At 35.8% G+C, this 23245-nt stretch overlaps 1 protein-coding gene across 1 annotated transcript in view; it reads right to left on the bottom strand.

Annotated features, from left to right (window-relative positions):
* Positions 1-23245, bottom strand: part of LOC103598656 (renalase) — a 75203-nt gene that overhangs the window by 11799 nt on the left and 40159 nt on the right. The window contains exon 2 of the mRNA XM_008582698.1: positions 16648-16823. Within this exon, the coding sequence (XP_008580920.1) occupies positions 16648-16823 (176 nt within the window). The remainder of the gene's footprint in view (positions 1-16647; positions 16824-23245) is intronic.

Raw genomic sequence — 23245 nt, forward strand, 5'->3', positions numbered from 1 at the left:
CAATTCCTTCTAATTACCTTCTAAAACGTCCCTCCAGACCATTGCCTTTCCATGGGTCACACTGTGGCTTTGTCTGCCATGTAAAAATAAAATACAGGTGTTTCGACTATAATTGTACTTCTACAAAACCGTACACTAAAATTATCAGGTCTTGTGGGAGAAATAGAGTTTGGGCAGAAGACTCAAAACATATGGAACTTTGAACCAAGCACTAACAAAAACAGTAGACATCATAGTAAAGTGGCTGGTACAGTTAACATTCTCCCAGCCTCTGCATCTAGCAACAGTGGTCCATTCTTTCTAGCCTGAGCCCTGAGGCTGGTGCTTCTCCTTTGAGATATAGGTCCTGGAGGGCTGTTGCTTCTAAAAGAGATGACTTTGATCTAAATTAAAAATATGATCTGGGATGTAGCCTTTTTCATCAGTTCATCATTTTAGTATAGGGGAAGTGTCTTTGTGGTTTTGTCATCTGCCATCGTACCTTTGCTGAACAGCAACATAATAGAAAATCCATCAGTTCATCAGGCCACTGAAACAGCCAATATTTGCTCTAAAGGAAGTCACCTCTGCAGATTTTCAGTTATTTTTTCTCAAGATTTTCACATTTAGCAAGGGTTTATCTTTGCTTGTGAGAAAACTTCTCCCAATTATTTCAAAACATAAACATATGGTTCCCCTTGATATTGATCTCCTGTTTCTCAATTGCATATAAGATAATTTACATTAAAAACCCCAGGTGTTGTAAAAGACTATAGATAATTTTATTACTTTCTTATGTTACATTATATTCCTGTGGGCCACTCTAATTAGCCTTGGGTATGTGTAAGTCTTGATGGCAGATGGAGATGTCTAAGCCATCGCTTGTGATTTTGATACTCACACTGTGTCTTTCTTTTTGTTAAATCTTCATTCATTCCAGTGTCTGAGGGTGACTCTTAAATTGTGTCTGAATTCAGGGAAATCTTATTTTCTCCTAGTTGCATACTAACTTGATTGGGGCAAACTCTGAGTAATAGTCTTTTTGCCTTGGCATTTCCCTGTCCATCATGTGTGTTAGATATTGACCGCACTGGCAATAATGAGTAGCTCTGAAGGCTGAGATGGTATGGAGCTGATTCATTCATTTTCTCACTTCCTTGCCTTCCTCTACTTTGTTGCCAGTGTAAATCTGAACCTGTGCCATGGTACATAAACAGCAGAAATTGAATATTTGGTTAACTTATTCTTTTATAGCCCCAATGCTAAGCACAAAGGCAGTGATTCCCAAAAGGCAATCCATGGCAAGATGAGAAAAAAAAAAAAAGAATTATGAGCTTTTCCATAAAGCTAAATGTATTATATTTATAATATTTATAAATCTATTATAAAGTTATATCTTTACTTCTTTTGGGTTATTCTTTTATTTAAATTCATGTAGCTGTGTTTTTGCTTTTTAAATTTTTAATTACACAATAAAAAGAACAATATGATACTGGTTCCCAAAGCATTTAGAAGAATTTTGCTGGTCCATGAAATAAAAATGCCTGGACCACAGCTCTGGGGTAAGGCTTGATGTGGCTCTGAGCACAGAGTCTCTGTCAGCTTGAAGAATATTTCCACAAAGAAGAGGGTTGGGGGGCCAGGAAGGAACTAAGGTAAGCTTTGAAAAACCATCTCAGTTAATCTCAGGTGAAAGTGGACAACCTGAGTTCAGGCTTGGTGAGTGGATGAGTAACTTTTTAAAATGGAATAAAATACTGTGTAAAATTTATTTCCCAGGAGCCTTCCCAACCTCTCTTTTATAAAAATATTAATGTAGATAGAACTAGAATCTGGAGTAACATATTCTTTGTTTACCCATGGCTAAATATTCAGGTAGTAACCATAAAAGGTTTGGGAGAAAACAGTGATTGGGAGAAAAAAAAACTTAATCAAATGTGTAATCAATACCTGCCTTCAAATCACTGTGTCCATAATGGTTCATATTGATTCTCTGTATGAATCTCCCTATTTGTACCATATTCCCAAGGAATTGATTACAGCATCCTTCATATGCCTGTTTACAAAGATGAGTGGAAGTGTAAATAAATAAAGGACAGATCAGAGAACTTATTCTGATGTCAATGGAAATATCTGTTTACATATCTATAGACAGGGAACAAGTCCAGGCACTCTGAAAAAGGTGGGCTTTAGTGCTATGTCTGCAGTGATCAGTACTATCAACTGCTAAGCAAATCTCCATGACATAGGAAAGGAAGATCTGGGACATGAATGCTGAAGACAGAATTTTTTTCTATATTCAATATTTTCTATTTACCAAATTCAAAATGTAATGTTCCTCCCCCTATCAGGGGTATATTTACACCTAATATTCTATTTTTTAAAAATCTCTCTGGGATTTGATGAAAATCCAAAAAAATGTTGCTGATTCCTCTGTACATAACTCACCAAAATGAAATTTGGTAAGAGATGTTTGATGTTTACAAGACTTCTGAGTCCTCAAGAATAACAAGCCATGGGGGCTGTGTCTTATTCATCTTTTGTCCCAGTATCTATTAGTCCATTGTGCATGATTGGTGTTGAATAAATATTTGCTCAAAGAATGCATGCACACAGGTAAAAAAAAAACCTAATTCATACTTTTGAAAGTTTTATATTCTCAGTGTTCAAATCATCTCTAAATGTGATTAAATTTTTCTTTTCTATGAAAATTATTTTTGGGGGGAACTCTCAGTCTCTAAGTTTTACGTTTTCTTTTGGAGTAACTATGCTATTAACCTCCTTCTGTTTTACCTTACCATTCTAACCCAGTTCTTGAGCAGTTACACTGCCCAGGACAACAACTATTCTCGTACCTACCATCCTTGCTCTGACACTATGTTGTCATCCCCAGAAAGCTCAATTCTCTTGCTCTGGCTCACCTTTTGTAGACACCAAGCAAAGGCACCAGAAATATTTGAATCATCCTGAATTTCAAATAGGAAGTGAATATGGTCTCTCACTGAGCTAATCCATCTTCATCTCATAAAATGCCATTGTAAAGAATACCTTGAAAAATGTGTCAAATGTAACTAGACGAGTGTGTATGCGTGAATGTATATGTGTGTTTATGATGGGATATACACATATTTGCTTTAATTTCAAAAGATGGAGAACACAGTGACAGAGTCCATACTTTAATATAGTTAAGCTGCAGTGAACATTCAAAATAAGCCTAAATAATCCATTGAATTCTTTTTTTTTCTGGGAGATATAAATACATTCTTAAAAGCTATAGGTGTGGGCCACCCCGGTGGCGCACTGGAGAGTGCGCCGCTTGGGAGCGTGGTGGCGCTCCCACCGAGGGTTCGGATCCCATGTGGAGACCAGTTCCTGCTCACTGGCTGAGCGAGGTGCGGGTGCAACGCCGAGGGTTGCGATCCCATTACTGGTGAGTAAAAAAGACAAAAAGGAAAAAAAAAAAAAGCTATAGGTGTTAGAAAAGAAACCACCTTTTTCTGGGTGACCTAGCCAATTTACGTTTACATCTTTCAAAAATTCTTTCTTAAAACAGTTGACTCTCTAGGCTCAGATTTTTGTGGCACAGGAGAAATCATATACATATGGAATGTATTTGCTACATTATTAAGAAAATAAGGATGATTTCTTAACCATATATTGCATATTACTGAAGATATGTGATACTCAAAACTGGGATAATTATGATAAATTGGGGTGCTGATTACACCATTTAATCTATTTTTAGATTAAGGTATATTTCCTTGAATAGTTACCTCTTTTGGCCAGTGAGTTTCGGGGCTCTCAGTCCTACATCATCTTTTGCTACAATGGTTGATATTCACAAAGAGCTTTATCAACACATACATGCTTTCCTGCAGAGATGGTACATTTTTAATTGTTGAGTTCATCATCTCATCTTTCCTCTGTTCTACTTATCTCTCTAGTGTTCTATTATATTTAATGGTGATTTCATAAACCCGTTTCTTTGTCGTGCTTTAGGGGAAGGCTTGCTTGTATTACGGACTCCTGGCTATAGAACTCTGTATTTGGTACTACAAAGAGCTGCTGTAAAATTACTATCGGCTGGAATACCCTAGGTATGAAGAAAGTGATGTGGTTTGGTCAATTCCCAATGGAGCTTTTTACTTTATTGGTATTTGTCTATTCTATTTTAATAAACCACGGGGTGGATGCAGGCAGAATGTGCCACAAATCATTTATATGATCCGTGTAGCAGCTTTAGTGGGCTGTACTGCAAAGGACATACTTTGCTGAAATTGCGTATTCAATTGCTGAGGTCTACATTGAATCTAGATCTATTTATCTTTAGATCTATTTAGAATTTAGATCTATTCTATCTTTTAAAATCCTAAACACACTGGAGCAGACTATTTTGATGAGGACTTGTTCAGAGCAAGCACACAATAAAGAATGAGATATGGCTTTCTCCAGTACTGTGGCAATAATAACAGACAAAACAATAGTTGTATTACATTCCCCTTTAGAGATTTTAATTTAGTAGAAAATTGTTCTGCCCTTCAGACAGTTTTTGTGTATTCATTCATTAATTCTTCAAATATTTGTTTTGTTTCTAGTAGTTGCTGGGCTCTGTGAAAACCGTGAGGGTACAAAACAGTTCCTTTCCACAAGGTGATTTAATAGGTTTGGAATCCTTTTGTTTTCATCTAAATATAAATGTTCCATTATAATCTCTCAAAGGCTCCGATTGCTCAGGATCCTAGAATTCAGAGGGACAAAAATGCTCTCAATAGTGATGTAGAGACAAGCTGAAAATCATTTTTCCTCCTTAACTGAACCTCATCACTACTTCTTCCCCTGTTTAAGTTGATAGCTGCTTCATTTCCCATGGAGTCAACCCTTCTGCATCCCTTCTCCCATTCCCTATCCATTCTTCTTCCTGATGACCCAAAAGCACAGCCAATGCCATTTCTTTCTGGTTCTCATTCATGTTGAATGGACCCAACAGCTTATGTCTGGGCTGAGAGGTTATGACAAAAAAAACCAAAAACAAAAATGTAGCCATTTTGATCTTCAGGTCTAGAAAAACCTTCCTTCTACTCTTAGCACTGTGAAAACAGAAGGTTCAACTCTTGTGCTCCTCAGAGATATGGTAATGAAAGAAAAAGAAAAAGAAAAACGCAAGTGGTTTTTAAAGTCAGATTAATTGAGGTATAATTTATATACAGTAAAATTCACCCTTTTTTGTGTGTACTGTTCTTTAAATTTTGACAATGCACACGGTCGTGTAACCACCACTACGAACAATATAGAGAACATTTCCATCACCCCCTGATAGAGTTTGGATATGTTGTCCCCCACAAACTCATGTGGAAATCTGATTCCCAATGTGGCAGTGCTGGAAGCTGTTTGGGTCATGGGTGCAGATCCTTCAGGAATAGACTGATGCTCTTCCCGGGGGAAGGAAGGTGGATAGTGAGTGAGTTCTCGCTCTATTAGTTCCAGCTAAGCTGGTTGTTTAGAGGACCCTGGAACCCCCCCTCCCTCTCTCTCTCTTGCTTCCTCTCGCCATATGATCTGCTTGTACCCACGGGCTGCCTGCTGATTTCCACCATGAGTAGAAGCAGCCTGAGACCCACGCCAGATGCAGCTGTCCCAGAATTGTGAGCCAAATAAACCTCTTTTCTTTATAAATTATCCGGTCTCAGGTGTTCTGTTATAATAACACAAAAATGGAACCTCCCAAATTCCCTTGTGCTCCTTTGTAATTAATCCCCTCCTCCCAGTCACAGCCCCTCACACCCTGATCTGTTTTTCATCCCTACAGTTTTTCCTTTTCCAGGAAGTCATATAAGTAGCTTTGAATCTGACTTCTTTCACTTAGATAATGCTTCTGAGATTCGCTCATGTTACTGCAAATACTACTAATTTGTTCCTGTTTGTTATTGAGTAGTTCTTTATTTATGGATAAACAATAATTTGTTTACCCACTTAGTAAGTGGTGAATATTTGGGTTATTTCCAGTTTGGGGCAATTATTAATAAAGCTGCTATTATCATTCGCATATAGGTTTTTGTGTGGATGTATATCTTCATTTCTCTTAGATAAATCCCTAACAGTGGAGTTGCTTGGTTACATGGCAAGTATATGTTTAATGTAAGAAATTGCCAACCTGCTTCCCAAAGTGGCTGTGCAATTTTGCATTCCCACCAGTGATAAGTGAGAGCTCCAGTTGCTTCACAACCTTGCCAGCATTTGGCATCTTCAGAGTTTTTTATTTCAGCCATTCTCGTAGGTGTGTCATAGTATCTTGCTATAGTTTTAATTTGCATTTCCTAAATGATCATCAATGTTCAGTATCTTTTTGTGTGCTTACTTGTCATCCACATCTTTTCTTTTTTTGTGTGTGGTAAAATACACATAACATAAAATTTAGCATTAGTAACAGCCACTGGCAAAAACTAATCTTCTTTCTGTCTCTATGGATTTGCCTATACTGGATATTTTATATAATCACTAAAGATGGGTTCTTTGTGACTGGCTTCATTCACTCAGCATAATGTTTTCAAGGTTCATCCACATTGTAGCATATATCAGCACTTCATCCCTTTTTATGGCTGAGTGATAGTCCATTGATAGTCTATTTTATTTTTCCATTCATCAGTTGATGGACCTTTGGGCTGTTTCTGCCTTCTGGCTATTGTGAATAGTGGTGCTATGAACATTTGGGTACACAGTTTTGTTTGAACACGTTTTCAATTCTTTTGAGTATACACCTAGGAGTAGAATTGCGGGGTCATATTGTAATTCTATGTTTAACTTATTGAGGAACCGTAAAAGCTATTTTCCAAGTGGCAGAACCATTTTATATTCCTACTGGCAAAAAGCCTTTCTCTACTTTCTTACTAACACTTGCTACTTTGCATTTTTAAAAATTATAGTCATCCTAATGGGTGTGGAATGGTATCTCATTATGGATTTGATCTGCATTTCCCTAATAAATAATGATGTTGGGCATATTTCCATGTGCTTTTTGGCCATTCAGATTTCTTCCTTGACAAAATGTCTACTCAAGTCCTTTGCTCATTTTTAATTTGGCTTGGTTTTTTTTTTTTTTGCTATTGAGTTGTAAGAGTCCTTTACACATTCTGGATAGTAGATTCTTATCAGATATGTGATTCATAAATATTTTCTTCCATTCTATGGGTTATCTTTTCACTTTCTTGAAAATCCTTTGATGCACACAAGTTTTGAATTTTGATGCATCCCAGATTATCTCTTCTTTTGTTGCTTATGTTTTGGTGTCCTATCTGAGAAACCATTTCCAAATCCAAAGTCATGAAAACTTGCCCCTTCATTTTCTTCTAGGAGTTTTATGATTTTAGCTTGTATATTTAGGTTCCTAATCCATTTTTGTAAATTTTTGTATGCAGTGTGAGATTAAGGTCCAGCTTTATTCTTTCATATGTGAGTATCCAGTTGTCCCTGTTCTATATATTGAAGAGACTATTCTTTCCCTGTCAAGTGTTCTTGCGAACATTGTCAGAAATCAATTGAATATAGGTATGGATTTATTACTGGACTCTCAGATCTATTCCATTTTATTCCAAAGTCCTCCCACTTTGTTCTTCTTTTTCAAGATTGTTTTGGCTATTCAGGGGGCCCTTACAGTTCCATATGAATTTTAGGATCAGCTTTTTCATTTTTGCAAAGACTACTGGGATTTTTGATAGAGATTGCAATAAATCTGTAGATCACTTTGGGTTATATTTCCATCTTAAAAATATTAAACCTTCCAATATATGATGTCTTTTCATTTATTTAGGCCTTCTTTAATTTCTTTCAGCAATGTTTTATAGGTGTAGAATTATTACAACTCCACAGTTAAATTTCACATTTCTTCTTTAGTGAAGTGCTCTTTCAAATTTTTTTGTCTATTTTTAAATAATCAAGCTGGCTTTTTAAATTATTGATTTGTGAGAGGTTTTTATATATATATATATATATATATTCTGGATGCCAATCTTTTATATGCTTTGCAAACATTCATCCAATTCAATTTACGAATTTCTTTTTTATGGTTTGTGCTATTTGTGTTCTATCTAAGAAATGTTTGCCAAATCCAAGGCCATAAAATTTTCTCTTGTTTTCACCTAAAAGTTCTATATTTTAAGATTTTATGTTTAGGTCTATGGTCCATTTTGAGTTATTTTTGAATATGGTGTGAAACATGAACTTTTGAATCTAAAGTGACATTCCAATATCTATTTTGTTGTTTACTAGTTGCACCAGTTTAGGCAAAACATTTAATAGAAACCTCAGTTTCCTCATTTAAAGCAAAGATAATATTTACTTCCTGGCCTGTGCAAACTATTGTGAGAATAAAATAAATACAAATATTAAAGTTCTTTCTCAAATCAGAGTATAAATGTTAACTATGATTATTTCTAGCTGACAGTAGCAAAAGAAGAATGGTATAAGAATGTGTCATAATTGGGGGAAAGCCCAAACTCAAAATTACCACAGTAAAGTGGGTTGTTTAAAAGCTTTTAAATAAACCAGTGTTTGAATTCCAGTTTTGCTACTTCCTAGCAGCTGAAGCTTACACAAGATACCTGAGCTCTCTAATCCTCAATTTTGTCACCATGCCATGGGGAAGGAATATAAACTCCACAAGGTGGCTGGAGGATGAAGTGAGTTACATGCAGAGCCCAGGAAGTACACAGAGTAAGGGATTAATAAATGGCATTTTCAAAAGAGAGAGAGAGAGAAAGAGAGAGAGAGAGAGAGAGAGAGAGAGAGAGAGAGAAAATACATACATATATATATATATGAATACATACACATATATATATATATATATATATATATATATATATGAAGGTGAAATATATATACCAATATATATGTATTATACCAAGGGTGAGTTACATGCAGAGCCCAGGAAGTACACAGAGTAAGGGATTAATAAATGGCATTTTCAAAAGAGAGAAAGAGAGAGAGAAAGAGAGAGAGAGAGAGAGAGAGAGAAAATACATACATATATATATATGTGAATACATACACACATATATATATATATATATATGAAGGTGAAATATATATACCAATATATATGTATTATACCAAGGTGAAAAGAAAGAATAAGGGAATCTGAAGTAGAACCAGCTGAGCCTCTACTTTAGACACGTCTGATTGTGGTAATAGTAATGTCCCAGTCAGAGGACATTGACAGCACCAAAACTGAGCTCAATTGAGCTATAAGGGAATATCCAGATATGTTAGCATGACAAACATGTCAGCTCTAGTCTCATAGTTTCATATTCCAATTTCATTTTACCTTTCTGCCAAACTGGACCATCAGCCATTCCTCAAATGCACATTGCCTATTCTACCTCTGAGAGATTGCATATAATGTTGGAACATTGCTCCAACATCACTCCCTATGCCTGTATGTCTTCCTTATTTTGCAGGACTTAGCTGAAGTGACATCTTTTAGGAACATATTTCTTACCACATCCTTCTCCATTCTGCTCTGTGCTCACACAGTACATTGTTCATACCTTTCATACAGCAAACTGTACTACATCATGATTATCTGCTTATTGGTCATCCTTGCTGATTGATTATATGGGAAACTTCTTGAAGGAAGGGAGCTGTCTTTGAGTCTTTAGGAATCAGTGCACCATCTGGCACATAGCAGGAGCTCAACAAATATGTGCTGAATGAAAAGATAACTGTATATTATTCATTTCTAATGTAGGTATAAATAGTTCTTGTCAACTAAGCTTTTTAAAAATTTGTTAGTTTTATAGCATAATATTGATGTCTATTCTAAATAGACAAAGTAGACTTACTCTTTATGAATAGCACTGGAAAGGAGCCTATTTCTCTTAGAGTGTGCATTACCATGTAATAACATCTACCACCCAGTTTTAAGTATTACTACTGGGTGCAGATGAATATATATAGCATTTGTCCAGGAAAAAAATAACACAGGCTCCTTTTTAAAGTTTCCTATAAAGTATTGCTGTTCAAATAATTAGTTATTCTGAATAAGTGTGATACTGACTACATGGCAGGCTAAGTCCCTAGTGTTCTTGAGAAAAAATGACTTCATTAAATTCATATGTGGTAAAACATTTAATAGTTCACAATATGAAATTTTGTGAAAAGGGGAAATATCTGTCCATATAAACTTCACTTAAACTGTGACTGTACATTTCTAATTCAATGATCAGAATTTCTCATCTAATGATTTCACACATATGTACAAGTACTACCTCAAACCGGAGCATATGGTTAGTAATGTGCCAGTGACCAAGAGGTAGGAGATTACCCAATGGAATGCTTAGGACTGACACCTGTTAGGTTTCCTGTTGTTGATAAATTGGGTCATGCCACAGTCGACCTATCCCAAAGGGCCTTTTTTGGCTCTCCAAAGGTCACTATAAACTTACAGTACATAGGCAAGAGTGCTCTCATGGCTACAATTTCAGGCCAGGAAATGTTGACTCATGGCACAAATGTGTTAAATTATCGAACACTGGAAAATGTGCAAGTTAGTTTATGAATAAAAGGCAAGAAGCTAGAAAATCTTTAATCTAAAAAACAAAACAAAACAAAACCCTAACTGGCAAAGAGTTGCTGTGTTCACAGGGATCCACCACTTTTATCTAAACTTGTTCTGATCTTATTCAACAGTCCCTGTGGGTATGACTAAGTGTCATAGCCCCTGGCACTGAATCAGTCCTTCTGAAACATCCCTGTCCAGAACTATTTATATATGTGAAACAGAGAGAAAAGAGAGAAACTCTGAAAAGAGAAGAGAGTAAGAAAAATGAAAAGGGGGACAACATGTGGGCATAAAGAGACATAATCAGGAAAAGTGAGTAAGGGCCACACAGAGCTAAGCTACCAACAGAGAAATGACCATGGAAGCACCTTCACCCACATCCTCTACACCTCCTCCTCCTCTTACTACCACTGTCTAGTAAGATTAGCTGAGAACATGCTTCATACCACTGTCTATATTAAATGTCACTAAACATGTTTTCCAGTGTTTGGTAATTTAACACATTTGTGCCATGAGTTAACATTTCCTGGCATGAAACTGTAGCCACGAGAGCACTCTTGCCTATGTACCATAATATTATAGTGACCTTTGGAGAGCCAAAATAGGCCCTTTCGGATAGATGGACTGTAGCATGACCCAATTTATCAAGAACAGGAAACCTAATAGGTGTCAGACCTAAGCATTTCATTTCTTTGTCATTGGTACATTACTAACCACATGCTTCAGTTTGAGATAGTACTTGTACAAATGTGTGAAATCATTAGATGGGAAATTCTGATCACTGAATTAGAGATGTACAGTCACAACACAGAGTTGCAGTCTAGTTTGTCCAAAGGCACACATAGAGCCTATGTTTGAACCTAAGTCTGCCTCACTCCAAAGTCCAAGATCATAATCATACCACCTTATTAAAAATCCAGGAATTATAAAGCATGAATATGGGAGAAAAGCCATAGGACTAGGAGGCAGAATGATCAAAAGAACATGATTTTATTGTGGAAAAGAACTACAAAATGACAAACCTAATGTACTTCAACTGATAAATACAGATTATTGTCTTCCAAAGTATTTATCCTAGAAGACCATATAAATTTATATCCGTGATGATGTACTGGCCAATGTCTTTTAGGTGTACCAAATTGAAGACTGCCTTTAGAATCAGCTAACAGGACACATTAAACCAGATAAACAAATATAAACCAGCCATAGTTCTTTAGTTACATCTAAAAAAAGGGTTAAGATTAATCATCCATTTTATAAAAAGATTTAAGTCCAAATGACTTTGGTTGTTTCTAAAACATCTTTTTTTTTTTTTTTTTCCTTTGGAGGCTGGCTGGTACAGGGATTGAACACTGGACCTTGGTGTTATCAGCACCATGCTCTAACCAGCTGAGCTAAATGGCCAGCTCCTAAAACATCAAATTTTACTTAAAATTTAAAAAACCTGATCCAGCTGATGATATGATGAAGAATATGTGTCAGGCTCGGAAAGATATGCCCAACCTTGTTGAAATAAGGGTGTATCTTGTTGAGGTGACTTACTACTTTGAGGAGACAACAACCCTTTGGATTTACAAATTTGGTGTATTTATGAAACCAGTCACTGCCTTCTAGTTCCAACTTATTTAAAAGAAGAAAATGAGGATAACAACAGAAAATGCATAAGAAAGAGAAGAAAAAAACAAATTATCAATTACCACCTGACCTTTCAGTGATGAAATTAGATACAATTACCCACCAGAAATTAATAATCTTATGAGACAATAAAGTAAGTGTATGGGTGGTCTCAAGCTCTGCTGTGTGCACACTCCCTTCCCCACCAAATGCAAGTCTGTAAGGAAGATTCTTGCGGTAAGCTATTGCACATTTCCTTTATTCTCTTTTAGTCCTCTTTACTTCTGGGAATTAGGTACTATGCCAACTGAGGTAATCAGTTAGGAAAAACCTGAAGAGGCAAAAATTGGGACTTTGTATTGAAAAGTGCAAAGATTTCCTTGTCTAAGAGAAAAAAAAAGGATAGAGCTGAAAGCGAAGAATGTGAACAGAAGGGTGAAGAAAGTTAAGAAAGGAAAAATACATATGTATATGTATTTCTTTAATGAAGACAATTTTCATGTTCACAGCTTTCAAATCCTGTAAGAGTTCATGATCCTTCTTTTAAAAAAATAATAAAAGGGGAGAAAGAAGGCACAGTCTCAGGGCAAAAAGACTAAGTGAAGAAATATAACCACAGAAGATAACTGATTTCTAGTTATACTTCACAAGCTTAATAGGCTAGTCCAAATCAATTTATTTTGCTAAAGATACCAATGTATTCATTCACCATCTCTCCCTCCCCTTAAATGCTTCTCCTGACTTCCTTGGCATTTGAAAATACATTTGGTGTTCTTTGAAAAATAAAGTAATCCATGAGTGTGCTAAGGTAGGGAAAAGGGCCACTAAGATTTTCTAGAACTGAAGAAAGATGGGGAAAATTATAGTCAAATCTGAGAGCAAATTAGAAATTTACTATAGTTTGAGAAAGGCATCATGATAGACACCAAAACAGAGGAAGGCCCAGCAAATAGAAAAAGTGAGAGTATCAGGGTTGTCAAACTGAATGAATGTCCCCTGTCAAGTTACTTGGAAAGGCATTCTCAGTTATTATTCTTCTGCTGAAAGGGTTAATAAATCACATGTGTCACAGAAACTTTAGTTCAGTGTATCACAGACTCAGATTCAAGTTCTATTAACTGGCTAAACATTTAAATTATGGAGGGCAAATAGCTGCAAAAGGGAGGACTTGAGATCCACAAGAAATCTGCCACGGCTTTGCCAAGTTTGTGTGAACCACCTACTCAAGTGCTTTCTTCAAACCCAAAATGGGAGGCACAGAAGCAGCTCCGATGTCTTTCAAACACACCTCTTTCTTCATCTGCTTCTATCCTCATTTAGGAGCAGCACCTAGAAGTATGCACCATTATCTTACTCAAGATGAAATCCTATTTAGAGTATTAGGAGGAGGTCTTCAGCAAATATTATTATCTAGGGTTTGATGAGCAGAGTACTAGTAATATGCACTTAAATTTCCTCCATATCTTTTTATGGCTTGAGAACTCATTTCTTTTAGTGCTGAATAATATTCCATTGTCTTCTGTATGTTTCACAGTTTATTTGCCCATGTGCCTACTGAAGGGTATTTTGGTTGCTTCTACGAATAAAGCTACTATAAACATCTATGTGCAGGTTTTTTTGTGGACATAAGCTTTCAGATCCTTTGGGTAAATAACAAGGAGCAGGACTGCTGAATAGTGTAGTAAGCATATGCATAGTTTTGTAAGAAACTGCCAAGCTGTCTTCCAGAGTAGCTGGGCCATTTTGCATTCCCACCAGCAATGAATGAGAGTTCTTCTTGCTCCACATCCTTGGCAGCATTTGGTGTTGTCAGAGTCTGGCTTTTGGCCATTCTAGGTGTGTAATAGTATCTCATTGTCCTATAAGGTCACTTTTGATATTAAATGAGATCACATCTTTGAATTGTCCAGTTCCAGGCCAAGAACATTGGATGTGCTCATAATCACTCTCCCCCTTGCGTTCTCTACTTCTTTCTCACCCTCCAGAGTCACTGGATGCCAGGATGCAGTGTAAGGATGACAGAAGAAGAGAAAAAGGAGAAAAAAATAAAAGGAATGAAAAGAAAGAGTCAAGCCTGAGGGGACTAGGATGGGGAATTCATACCACCCACCACTGCCTGGGATAAGGGGCACCAGCTCTGTGGTCTATGGAGACTTTCATAAAATGAGGGTGTGTGGGACTCTATTATTTGTTTTTCAGAGAAAGAGAAGAAAAGGAAGGGGGTAGAGCGAGGAGAATAGAAGGATTGGATGGAGCAGTACAGGGAAAGGAGGAAAAGAAAAAGAACATAGGGTGGGATGTCCCTCCATGTACCTTCACTCAAAAATGAGGGAAACGTGGGCCGGCCCGGTGGCGCACTGGATAGTGCGCCGCTTGGGAAGCGCGGCGGCGCTCCCGCCCAAGGGTTCGGATCCCACATGCAGACCGGTTCCCGCTCACTGGCTGAGCGAGGCGCGGGAGCAACACCGAGGGTTGCAATTCCGTTGCCGGTCCCCGGTCCGGTACGGGGGCAACACTGAGGGTTGTGATCCGTTGCCAGACACGGAAAAAGACAAAAAGACAAAAAAAAAAAAAAATGAGGGAAACTTAAAAATCAGTTGGTATTCCTCTTTCTTTTTTGTCCTGGGGTCTACATTATCCTTCCTTTCAGTTTAGCCCTGTATTAGACCACATTCATACACATACATGAATTCAGTGAAGGTGGACTGTGTGTACTGGGATGGCAAGGGAAAAGGGGTGCATACATTTATGTCAAATTCCAAAGGTTAAAATAGATCTTTTAAAAGCATTGGAGAAATGTTCTAAGGGAAAAGTAGCTGAAAACAAATTAGCTAAATGATATTAAATTTCTGAACCTTTCATCAATTATTCCCTTTCAAAAGGTGATGTTCATATATATGTAAAACACAATGTAGGTCAGATCTCTGCCATGAATGACAATGTTATGCTCTGTAGAATAATGCTTAAGGCACTATGAGAAGTGTATGAATAGTGGAAAATGCAAACTTCTAAGTGTGAATGATAATTTCTCCCCTTTCAGGCTTTGCAGCCAATGTAGATTTCATTACTACAGAGTTGCAAGTGTTGTGGAATAATTTCGACATCCAAATTGTTGAATAAAAATTGCTAGGGTTTGGATGTACATTGTGTTCAAAGATTTTTTTTATTAAATTTTGTGATATTGCACAACTTTGAATTAGTCATTTTGTAGTTAGAACTAATCTCTTCTTATTAACACATCAAATTTTAAGAAATAAGTAGGTTTTAAACCCACTTTCTCAATTATTAATAAATTGTTTATGAGAAAGGCACAAGAGGAAACATCACAGACTTTTACAGGAATATTTATAAATTGCAAAGTGACTTGATGTGTAACATATCTAGTTTTAAATTATATCAACAATATTATTTCCCTGTTTTCTTTTTCAAGCCAACCTAAAGATATTAGCCATTGAGATTTTTCAAAGCTTTTTAAGAGGAAAAAGCAAAGCCTTCTAAAGTGACCATGACATGTTTAAGTAAATATTTTCCCCAAAGGTTCACTGTATAATTTAACTTCAGATGAGACGGTTAAACACAAAGATCTGCTGTAATATTTTAGGAAGTAATTTACCATTTCCTCTGATTTTGGAAAGCTCTTTAAAATATACAAAATCTGCTGCAGTTTCCCACAATATCACTTTTTCTAAAAGCTTCACAGCTTGGATAATCAATAGTGCTAATAAATCAGTTAATCAATGGGCTTAGAAATCTCAGGAAAAAAATGAATTGCTCACTGCTTCTTTTCTCTATGTACCCTTTGCTCCATTGTCCCCTAAATGACTTTATAACTGAATTTACAGATCAAAAGGCTTTTTCTACGAATACTCACAAACTTCCGTTGGAATGTGCAGAGATTTTCAAAAAAGTCAACATTTACCTAGTATAAAGAGCTTAAGTCTGAACTAGTAGAATGATCAGCAGGCATATCCAACCCTGAAAAACAGCTCAACTAGCTGTTCTATGCAGGTATTCATCTTTCTCCCCCTAAGAGCTCTGCTAGTAGCTATTAAAACCAAAGTGGGAACTTAATAAAAATAAAAGTTGTGGTAGCAAAGTACACTTGCAAGGTTAATTTCATATATTGCAAAAATTGTGGAGGTTATAGTGGTTTCTATATAACCACAGTAATGATTTAGGAAAACCCCAAAGAAACAGCTGCATTTTGATGTACAACCTGCTTTGCCTGCATAGGAAACTCCAGAATTTCAGGGTGTATAATTCTTAAGATGCCAGAATTTGAACATAACATTGGTAAAAATTGTATGCACCTCTTGTTGAGAAATAGCAGACAATAAAACCCTGTAAAAGTTACGCTTGTGTGTTAGGGAACCATAAATTTGTTCCAAAGATCACCTTAATTTTGTAAACTAGAGAGTGACAAAAGATGAAGAAGTAAAGTCAATTCTGTCAGCCTACTAAGAAAATGCTGTGCTCATACGACTGGATTCTTTGATTACCTGTGAATATCTCCATTTCTGGCATATCATAGCAACTGGCTGAGGCAAACCTGGCAAAATGTTTTCCAGCTGTTGGAAGATTAATTCTTGCACATCCTCACTGCTGTGTTCCAAGTGTGTAACTCCAAATGGGACAGTAGTGTGAATCACGAGGGAAGGCCCGATTTCTGATGACTCTGTAGTGTAAGAGGAACGTGAAGATACATCTTAAATTGGGGAAATTAGAAGCATCTTCCAGCATTTCAATCCAGATTTAAGAACTGATCATAATTATTAGGCAACAGATGGAGGAAAAATAGATTCTAATCTTAGAAGCATAAATTAGGTTATTGCTGAAACTCAAAATCAAGCTTCTCTGAAGAGGAAGACAGATTCAAGATGTGCTTTAGGGGACAAATCGTCAGGTCTTTCTAAAGAATGGAAGAAAGAGTAAAAAGAACACTATATGTACTGCTTTGGCTATAATTAAATGTATTGGTATATTCATCTCTCATTCACTAAGTTGTGAAACAGTCTATATTATTCTTAAATTCTGAGAAAAAGTAGATGCTCAGTAAATATTCATCCATTCATCTTATGTCTAATGGGTTGAAAATATTTTGCTGACATTAGACAAATACCAGAACAAAACATCTTTTTAGCACTTTCAAAAAGAAATCAAGCTTCTCTCTAAAAACAGGCTTGAACTCATAACATTCTTCTTTATCTTTTAATCAGCATTAAAGACAAAAGTCTCTCTCATTCATAACATGAAGCTACTTTCCATTTTTGTTTGATATTGAATTTTTTTTTGTTTTTGCTATATTTCCGTAATTACAAATAATGAGTATCTGCTTTATATCTTTCACTCTTTAGTAGAATATCGGGCAATAGAATAAAGCTTGAAATTGAAGTAGACTTAAGCAACTGAGGCGATGGAAAATAAAATCTTGGAGGGAATGTTAACGAGAGTTTGCTATTATTTGTTTAAATCATCAGAAGAGAAAGTTGAAGGGGAAACAATAACAGATCTGAAATGCATGAAATATAATATGAAACTTGGTGCTACCCCCTGCTAAAAGAAGAGTATTACAATGGGTAAGACACGGACAGGAGTTGGCAAGCCTGCTTCTGAATATTCTCTAATTTGGGACTGCAAAAGGTAATATTATGACTTATTTGAGCTAGACTGGTACAACTGTACACAGGAAAAAAAGGGTTGAATGACATAAACCAATTACTTGCTATGTGCCCACTTACCTGACAGGAGTTGGCAAGCCTGCTTCTGAATATTCTTTAATTTGGGACTGCAAAAGGTAATATTATGACTTATTTGAGCTAGACTGGTACAATTGTACACAGGAAAAAAAGGGTTGAATGACATAAACCAATTACTTGCTATGTGCCCACTTACCTTCTTTATGTTTCAGTTTTAGTTTGTTTTTTATAAAATGAGAATAAATTAGTATCTACCACACAGGTCTATGGTGTGTATTAAATAACACAGTGCATCTGAAATGGTCAGCACGGTTTCTGGCACAGAGTAAGTGCTTAAGAAATGTAAGCTACAGGAATGGAAGCAATGAGCCAGATACAGGGGAAAAGTTCTCCAGGTGTTGCCCAAATTATAGATGCGAGTTGTTTTTTGTAAAAATACTATATCTCTCCATTTCACTTGTCACAGAGAACTGTGGCAAATGAATTTGCCCACAAAACACAAGGGAACAGAGTCCCAATATGCTTAAGCCATTTAAAGTGTGGTGAATGCTTCCAAACAATTTTCCATGTATGAGGTGAGGGAATCTGAATTCAGAATCTGCAGACTAAATGCAATGGTAAGCCAGATTGTCCACTGTTGCCACCTCACAGCAGCATGAACAACTTGGAAGAGGAAAGAGAGTGGCCGTCTCTTTGAACTTTCAATATTTAACCTGTCAATGAACACTTCAAGGTATCACACTAAGGGTAGGACACGGGGGTGCAAAATCTCAGGTTCTTTCACTGAGTACCATCACAGTGAGAAACCTATTGCATATTGCCTCAGGGAGTGTTATTTATGTTATGAGTTAATAAATTAAAGAAGGCTTATTCAAAATGAGGGAGTGCCCATGCCATCCCTCCTCCATGTGGCACCAAATCTTCCCAGAGACAGAGAAAGCAACTGGGTCAGCATTCTGTAGCAGGAGAGCTGGAGCTCTGAGTTGACTTATCTATGGCAGGCTTCAAAGGAAAATGAATGCTGCTGTGTGCTGAGAATTGGGAGGGTGCACTGACCTGGCCATTTGTTCTAGGAGAAACTCGTAAAGTCACTAAGACCAGTGATGGTGTGATGCCAGGTTTCTCCTGTTTACATTAGCTGTTCACTCCGAGGAGAGCAATAAAAAATGAAATTTAAGACCCAAAGTGAAATAGTTCTTGCATAACAATGAGAGAACAACCTGGCTACTTGTTTTTATTGGAATTGGACAAGTTTTTTGAGAATTTAGTTAAAAATTTGTATAGCTACAATCTAAAACAATGAGTTTTAGGGGAAACACTCCCAACCCCAAAATTAAATGGTATGGTTAGAAGCTAAAATCCAACAATATAAAGAGCCAGCCAGAGTTTAAACGTGACCAAGGTTTGGAAATAGAGCATTATAAAAAGCCACAAATATGTTAATAGGATTCAGAGCATAAATTTAGTATAATCATTATTGGTCACTGAGAAGCTAATGATACTATTTTTCTTTTTCTTTTCTTGATTCAGTTTAACAATAATAGCACTTTGCTTTTGGCATTTTAAATGTAAAGTTCTTAACAGGTTGACAATTATTCCTGTACTTTGGGAGATAAAGGCTGAAGAATCAGAAGATTAAGTATTTGAATCCCTGCATCCTTAATAGCCCTGTGGTCTTGAACAACTTTATCTCTCAGGCTTTACTTTCTTCCATCAATTAAAAGGGGGTAATACTACTTACCTTATAAGGATGTCATGAGGATCAAATGGGTTAAGCCACATAAAAGCCTTTCTTCAAATATAAAGTGCTATACAAACGTAAGGTATTCCTAGGTAATATTCTTGTTTTGACCTCTACATTGTGGAAAAAGCAGCTTTAGAAAGGGATAACAGAGCTGACTTCTCTGAAAGCATTGATTATTATATCAGCGCCCCAGGAACAGTGGCAGACTATTCCTACACACAGGAAGAGCAGACTTTTCTTATTGTGGCAAAATATACGTAACATAAAACTTGCTATTTTAACTTATTTTAAGTCTATAGTTCAGTGACAGTAAGTACATTCTCATTGTTCCACAACAGTCACTGCTATTCGTCTCCAGAACTTTTTCACCTTCCCAAACTGAAGTTTCATACCCATTAAATAATAACTCCCTATTTTCCCCTTCCCCCAGTGCCTGGCAACCACCATTCTATTTCCATCTCTGAACTTGACTACTCAAGGTATTTCATGTAAGTGGAATCACACAGTATTTGTCCTTTTGTGACTGGCTTATTTCACTCAGCATAATGTCCTAAAGTCCATCCATGTTTTAGTGTACATCAGAATTTTCTTCCTTTTCAGGGCTGAATAATATTCCACTGTATGTATATGTCATAATTTGTTTAGCCATTCGCCCTTCGATAGATACATGGTTGCTTCCACCTTTTGGCTATTGTGAATAATTCTGTTATGAACATGGGTGTACAATGTCAGTTCAAGTCCCAGCTTTCACTTCTTTTGGGTATATACTCAAAAGCAGAATTGCTAGATCATTTGGTAACTCTATCTTTAATTTTTTGAGGAATTGCCATATTATTTTCCACAGTAGTTGCACCATTTTACATTCCTACCAGCATTGCACAATAGTTCCAATTCTTCTACATCCTCACCAGCACTTACTTTCTAGGTTTTTTTTGTTTGTTTTTAGTTTTGATAATAGCCATCCTAATGAACATGAAGTGGGTACAGCAGTTTTGAGTCTAAAATTTTGGGTGGGGGTCAGGACACTGAAAGTTGATAATAACAGCAGCAGCCCCAGCAGTAGCAGCAGCACTATCATCTACTGTTAATAGAGCACCAAGATACAGAAGGCTTTCACGTTAAACACTTACAATCAAATGCTATAGAAAATCACCTGTTCTTCAAACAGAAACTAAGCAGCCCCAGCAGTAGCAGCAGCACTATCATCTACTGTTAATAGAGCACCAAGATACAGAAGGCTCTCACGTTAAACACTTACAATCAAATGCTATAGAAAATCACCTGTTCTTCAAACAGAAACTAAACTTTGTTTTGAAATAAGCACTCTAGCTGCCTCAGATCCATGGTCATATCTGTTGTGATAATTAACATCAATAGGTTAAAGTTGATTAATTAAAGACAAAGATTGTCATATTGGGCTAAAAAATAATATCCAACTACATACTGCTAATAATAAAAGACTTTTTTTTTTTTGAAAAAAAGTGCTCTGTGATACATACATATACAGTAAAAATGAAAATTTTTTTGAGGTCAAAATGGTTTTAAATGGAACATTAAGAGTTATGTCTGATCTGTTCCAAAAAAGAGATTCAATTAGAAAAACGTGTACCATATACGAGTATTTAAGTTTATTAAGGTAAAGAAAAGTGAATACCTAGAATAAATTGTCAACTTAGTGGATAAGTGACAACCAAATTAGCTCTTTTATTCTCATCAGAAGTGTATATAATACCAAGGTCACAGGTTCAAATCCTTATACCAGCCAGCTGTCTAAAAATAAAATAAATAAATGTTCTAGAAGTGTATATCAAAGCTGGTAAGAGACATTTTTAAAACAAATTCTAACTTAATTATGTTGAGTGAGAGAATGTGATCTGTATGCTGCTTTAAGATTTGCTGAATGGCCTCAAATATAGTCAGTTTTCATAAGTACTACATGTGTGTTTGAAAATAATTTTCTAGGTATTGGATTAACATTTTACATAAGTCCTTTAGAACAATCTCATTAATCATATGGTTCTTACCAACTAAATTCTTATGATTTTTTTGTCTGCTTTTTCAATTACTGGGAGAAGTATCCCTCCTGATGATGGTAAATTTGTCAATTTCTCCTCTCAGTTTTGAAAATTTTTGCTTTCTACTGGAGTTGGTATCAGTTTCCTGACTCTTGAACCTTTTAGGAATACATTGTGAACCTCTTTATACCTAGAAGTGCTTTTTACGTTGAAGTTTATTTTTTGCTTTTCATTTGTCCCACTTCTTCAACATTTGTTTTTTTAGAATTGAAAAAAAAGTTTGCTTTCTTTTTGATTAAGCCATTTTTACCCCTTATTTCATTTTCCCCCTCTACTGGTTTGGAAATTATACAGTTTGTTTATATTTTTTAGGGAATATACATACATTTAAGCATCCATGTTAAATTTAAAGTAAAAAGTTAATCACTATCTTTATCCTTCTCCTGAATAATGTTAGAACTTCAGAATACTTTAACTCTGACTTTATATGATTTTATTGTCCAGAATTATTTTACTTCTTTGGTTTTGTCTTTACACAATGTTTGTTTATATTTATTGTCACAGCTTCCTTCTTAGATCTCAGATCCTCCCTCTCAGTCATTTTTCTCTTCCCAAAGAATCTTTTTTTGAAATCTCTTAAATGAGGTTTCTATTGAAGGTACATTCTCTTAGTTTTTGTTTTCTTAAAAATGTCTTCATTTCACTCTCATTTGTGAAATATATCTTTTCTTGGTATATAATAGTAAATTGAAAATATTTTCTCTGGGGACTTTAAATATGTAATTCCAATGCAGGTTAGCTTCTATTGAGGCTTTTTAGAAGTCAACTCTTAATCTGATTTCAGGTCCACTGCAGGTAATTTATCTTTTCTGTCTGGCTGCTTTTATAGTTTTCTCTTTGTTTTTGGTGTTCTACAGTTTTACTGAGCTATCTTGAGGTTTGAGTTTCTTTTTGTTTACCTTTTTTTTTTTTACTTCGTTGGATTTTCTGAATCTGAGGACTCAATTTTATCATTAATTTTGGAAATTATTCACTATTAGTTCTCCCAGTGTTTCCTTCACCCCATTCTATTATCTTTTTATGGAACTTAGAGATATGTTAAATATTCTCATTGTATCTTCATATGTTTTATAAATCTAGTTAAAGTGGCTATGGACCACTGTTTTTAATATTTTCCATCTCTAGCTCTCTATGCTGAATTCTGTGTAATTTCTTCTGATTTATCTTTCTGTTCACCATTCTCCTGCATCTGTGTTTACTCTAATGTTTAATTTGTCCTTTAAATTTCAAATATAAATTATTTTATTTTTCATTTGTAAAAGTTCTATCTGGCTCTTTTTCAAATCTGCATAATCAATTTTGATAGTCTCTTTCTCCCTAGTCATGTTGTCAGTACTGTCTTTTATTTTTTACAAAGATATTCAATATAATTATTTTATATCAAGTGGTATTGAAAAATCTGCAGTCTCTATAGGTTGATTTTGTTTTTGTTGTTGTTGCTTTGGATGACTATAGCTTGTGATGGTGTGTTTTCTTGTGTGTTTTGTGATATATACACACATCTTTTTCTTTTTTTTTCCTATTGTGAGCTCATGTTCCTAGAAACTTTACCCGAGAAATTCTTTGAGGCCTGCGTTTGAAG

The sequence above is a fragment of the Galeopterus variegatus genome, unplaced genomic scaffold (assembly GCF_000696425.1).
Source record: "Galeopterus variegatus unplaced genomic scaffold, G_variegatus-3.0.2 Scaffold2702, whole genome shotgun sequence".
Taxonomy (NCBI): domain Eukaryota; kingdom Metazoa; phylum Chordata; class Mammalia; order Dermoptera; family Cynocephalidae; genus Galeopterus; species Galeopterus variegatus.